Source organism: Leptonychotes weddellii, unplaced genomic scaffold, assembly GCF_054177405.1.
Source record: "Leptonychotes weddellii isolate Sample4059 unplaced genomic scaffold, ASM5417740v2 HiC_scaffold_17202, whole genome shotgun sequence".
Taxonomy (NCBI): domain Eukaryota; kingdom Metazoa; phylum Chordata; class Mammalia; order Carnivora; family Phocidae; genus Leptonychotes; species Leptonychotes weddellii.
Genome location: NW_027755468.1, coordinates 1 through 4,255, shown reverse-complemented (window position 1 = coordinate 4,255; position 4,255 = coordinate 1). Strand labels below are relative to the sequence as shown.

Genomic DNA, 4,255 nt, shown 5'->3' with positions numbered 1-4,255 from the left:
AGTAAAAAAATGAGACTGTAAATTTTGTAAAACAACTATTGGGATATTAACTCCATTAAATAAAATGACATAGAAATACTAATAGATGGACAGATTTAAAATTTTTTTTTAAAGATTTTATTTATTTGACAGAGAGAGACACAGCGAGACAGGGAACACAAGCAGGGGGAGTGGGAGAGGGAGAAGCAGGCTTCCCAAGGAGCAGGGAGCCTGATGTGGGGCTTGATCCCAGGACCTGGGATCATGACCTGAGAGCCGAAGGCAGACGCTTAACGACTGAGCCACCCAGGCATCCCGACAGATTTTAAATTTAAACTCTAATGTTAAGTCTAGACAGTATGCCTTGGAAACCTATGTATGGGATCTGTCAGTCTTCCTGGCCAGTGTGTTTTAATGGTTACCTGACCTTCTAAGGGGCGCTTGTCTGGCTCAGTTAGAAGAGCATACAATGCTTGATCTCAGGGTCATGAGTTCGAGCCCCATGATGGATGTAGAGGTTACTTAAATAAATAAATAAATAAATAAATAAATAAATAAATAAATAAATAAATAAATAAATAAACTTAAAAACCAAAACAAGACTTCTAAGTGCATGGAGCTCCTTTATCTCTGGCCTCATTGGCTTCAATGCTAGGGAGCCAAAGAGACCCATAGGGGTACAGTTATGATTAGTCCTGAACATAAATACTTTATTACCTAGTCTAACAAGGTTCCCATTCATAATGGATTACAATATATTTCTCTCTTGTTTAGATGGTGACTGTACAAGAACATCTTCTGGAATCTTTGAGAGAAATGGAATAGGTATTCATACCACTCCTAATGGGATTGTCTACACAGGAAGCTGGAAAGATGACAAGGTATTGTTGTAATATTGACAGTGGATAAGTAAGCCTATTGCTTAAATGATTCCTGGCATTTCACCATTAATGAAAAACACATGTGAGTAGACTATCTAATAAAAATAACTGATATGAACATAGGAGTGATATTAAAGTCATACAGGATTTGTCATCTTTTTTTTTTTTTAAAGATCTCATCTATCCATTTGAGAGAGAGAATGAGAGAGAGAGAGAGAGACAGAGAGCACATGAGAGGGGGGAGGGCCAGAGGGAGAAGCAGGCTCCCCGCCGAGCAGGGAGCCCGATGCAGGACTCGATCCCGGGACTCCAGGATCACGACCCGAGCCGAAGGTAGTCGCTCAACCAACTGAGCCACCCAGGCGCCCCATCTTTTTTTTTTTTAAGTTTTATTTGTTTAAGTAATCATTACACCCAACATGGGGCTCAAACTCACCACCCGCCCTTCCCGAGATCAAGAATCACATGCTCCTCTGACCAAGCCAGCCAGGCCCCCTGTCATCTTTATTACCATCTTTCTCATCTCCTATTCACTGAGTAAAGCTAAATGCATTACATAATTTACTCATCTAATCCTCACAGTACTTCATGAGGTAGGTACCATTAATGCTCCTATTTTACAAATGAGGGAAATCAGGCTCAGGTTTCTTGCCCAATGAGTGATGAAACCAGATGTGGACTCAGGTGTGCTTGAATACAAATTTTTGTTTCTAACAACTTCTTTGCACTGTTTCCTGGGTTAACTAAATTGGTTGTCCTTTAAGACTTTTGATATATTCAAGATGTCTTAAGGATCCTATTATCAGGGCGCCTGGGTGGCTCAGTTGGTTAAGCTACTGCCTTCGGCTCAGATCATGATCCTGGAGTCCCGGGATCGAGTGCCGCATCGGGCTCCCTGCTCAGCGGGGAGTCTGCTTCTCCCTCTGACCCTCCCCCCTCTCATGCTCTCTCTCTCTCTCATTCTCTCTCTCAAATAAATAAATAAATAAAATCTTTAAAAAAAGGATCCTATTATCATCATCATGGACCCCCTAGATGTTCAAATGCCCCAGATTAGGAACATTTGACTTGGTGGGCTTCAGAGAGAGATGCATTTGAAGGACAATGATCAATGGTAAATGTTGTCTTATTTTTGTGGAAATAAAGGGTGATACAATGATAGATTAAATAATAACTAAATGGATGATAGACATATATATACAGAAACTGAATGTTAGTTACTGAGGTCATTTCCTTTGTTACAAACAGATGAATGGTTTTGGAAGGCTTGAGCATTTTTCGGGAGCAGTGTATGAAGGACACTTTAAGGACAATATGTTTCATGGATTGGGGACTTATACATTCCCAAATGGGGCAAAGTATACTGGAAACTTCAATGAAAATAGGTAGGCTTAAAATAAGAAGTCATTGTAGTTCTAAAAGGTTCTTTTCAGGCATTTTTGCTTAAATATTATATTTAGTTAATGCTAAATATTCTTTTGTAATACAGTTCATTAAAATATATTTATAGTATATTTATTAAGAATTGTTGGATTAGGGGCACCTGGGTGGCTCAGTTGGTTAAGCGTCAGATTCTTGATTTCAGCTCAGGTCATGATCTCAGGGTGGTGAGTTCCAGCCCTGCATTGAGCTCTGAGCTGGGCGTGGAGTCTGCTTAAGATTCTTTCTCTCCCTCTGCTCCTCCCACCACCTCTCTTCCTCCCTGTTTAAAAAAAAAAAAATTGTTGGGTTATTTTGGGGGGGAAATGTTATAAACAGAGGTTAAGACCATCATGAGCCTCCAAAAGAAAATATTCTTGTTGATAACCTATTAGACTTTTCATTTATTTCCTCTTATCTCTCCTATTGCTATAGAACTTTTTGTCATCAGCTTGGAAATGGAAAGCTTATCACAATTATTGAGAAAATTTAGGCCAAAAATTATATATATCAGGATATAAGAAGTATATCCTGATAAGCTTTGTTTTTTCTTAATTTTAGAGAGGGAGGGAGGGGCAGAGGGAGAGGAAGAGGGAGAATCTTAAGCAGGTTCCACACCCAGCATGGAGCCCGATGCCAGGCTCAATCTTACATCCTTGAGGCCATGACCTGAGCCAAAATCAAGAGTTGGATGCTTAACCAACTGAGCCACCCAGGCACCCCTATCCTGATAAATTTTTTAAAAAAGCAGCCTTGGGGGATAATTTCAAATTTGTTTATTGGATTTTGACCTGATATATGTGTGTATTTTTACTAAGCTAATTTTTAAAGTGTAAGCAAAATTAGTTTTCGAATTGTAGAAATGTACTCACTGTTGTCCTTTCTGGGCTTATGCTTGAAGGAAAAATAAAAGTAAAATGAAATAAAAGCACACTTTTACAAGCTTAATCTTCACACTGAATACCATGCCATATAATCCAGAGGTTCATGTTCATTTACAAATATCCCTTTATTTCCAGAATTGAAGATACAACCTAATTGTTATGAAGTGGTTGATATAAATACATTTTGAGGAGGGCAGAAAAGTGTTCACCTTTTTTGACTCCCAAGTCTGTGCTGATAACGCAAACTTTTTCCACTGATGTTAATGAAGGGAAAAAATCTAACCCCTGGCATAAGTCTGTTTGTTTATGTGAAGTACATTTTCACTACTCCCAAGAGTCTAAGAAAACCCCGTGTAAAGCATAGCACCTCACACATAGTTGATGGTCAATAAATATTTGTTGAATAAATGAATGAACTAATATGAACTTTTCATTTTTTAACTGTTTTGGTTTTGTGTAAACTGAGTGTATGTGATCCTAAAGTCTTGGATACCAGAATTTGTATAATAACAATGTTTGTTTGGAATAGTAATGGTTTTGGTAGGATATGAAAGCAGGATGTTGAATTTCATTTTACTTTATTTTATTTCATTTTATTTTATTTTATTTTTAGGATGCTGAATTTTAAATCAAAGTTTGAAAGTGGAAAGATATAATTCTTCAGGCATAGAGTATAATATGCTAGACAGTCTTGGACTGTCTAAATTCTGGACTCTAAATTCTTGGTCTTGGTTAATGAACAAATTTATTTTTCACTATTGCAGGGTGGAAGGTGAAGGACAATATACTGATACCCAAGGACTAGAATGGTGTGGTAACTTTCATTTCACTGCTGCTCCAGGCCTGAGACTAAAGCTCCACATGTAGTATATTCTGCATTAAAGTTTTAATGTGGTAGGGGCGCCTGGGTGGCTCAGTCGTTAAGCGTCTGCCTTCGGCTCAGGTCATGATCACAGGGTCCTGGGATCGAGCCCCGCATCGGGTTCTCCGCTCTGCGGGAAGCCTGCTTCTCCCTCTTCCACTCCCCCTGCTTGTGTTCCCTCTCTCGCTGTGTCTCTCTCTGTCAAATAAATAAAATCTTTAAAAAAAAAA

General features: G+C 38.7%; 1 protein-coding gene across 1 annotated transcript; it reads left to right on the top strand.

Moving 5' to 3' along the window:
- The first annotated feature begins 242 nt into the window (after window positions 1-242).
- MORN2 (MORN repeat containing 2) lies at window positions 243-4,220 on the top strand. Its single transcript, XM_081810041.1, has 3 exons — window positions 243-860; window positions 2,109-2,245; window positions 3,928-4,220. The coding sequence occupies exons 1-3, from the start codon at window positions 723-725 to the stop codon at window positions 4,028-4,030; spliced, it is 378 nt and encodes a 125-aa protein (XP_081666167.1). The 5' UTR covers window positions 243-722; the 3' UTR covers window positions 4,031-4,220.
- Window positions 4,221-4,255: the final 35 nt, after the last annotated feature.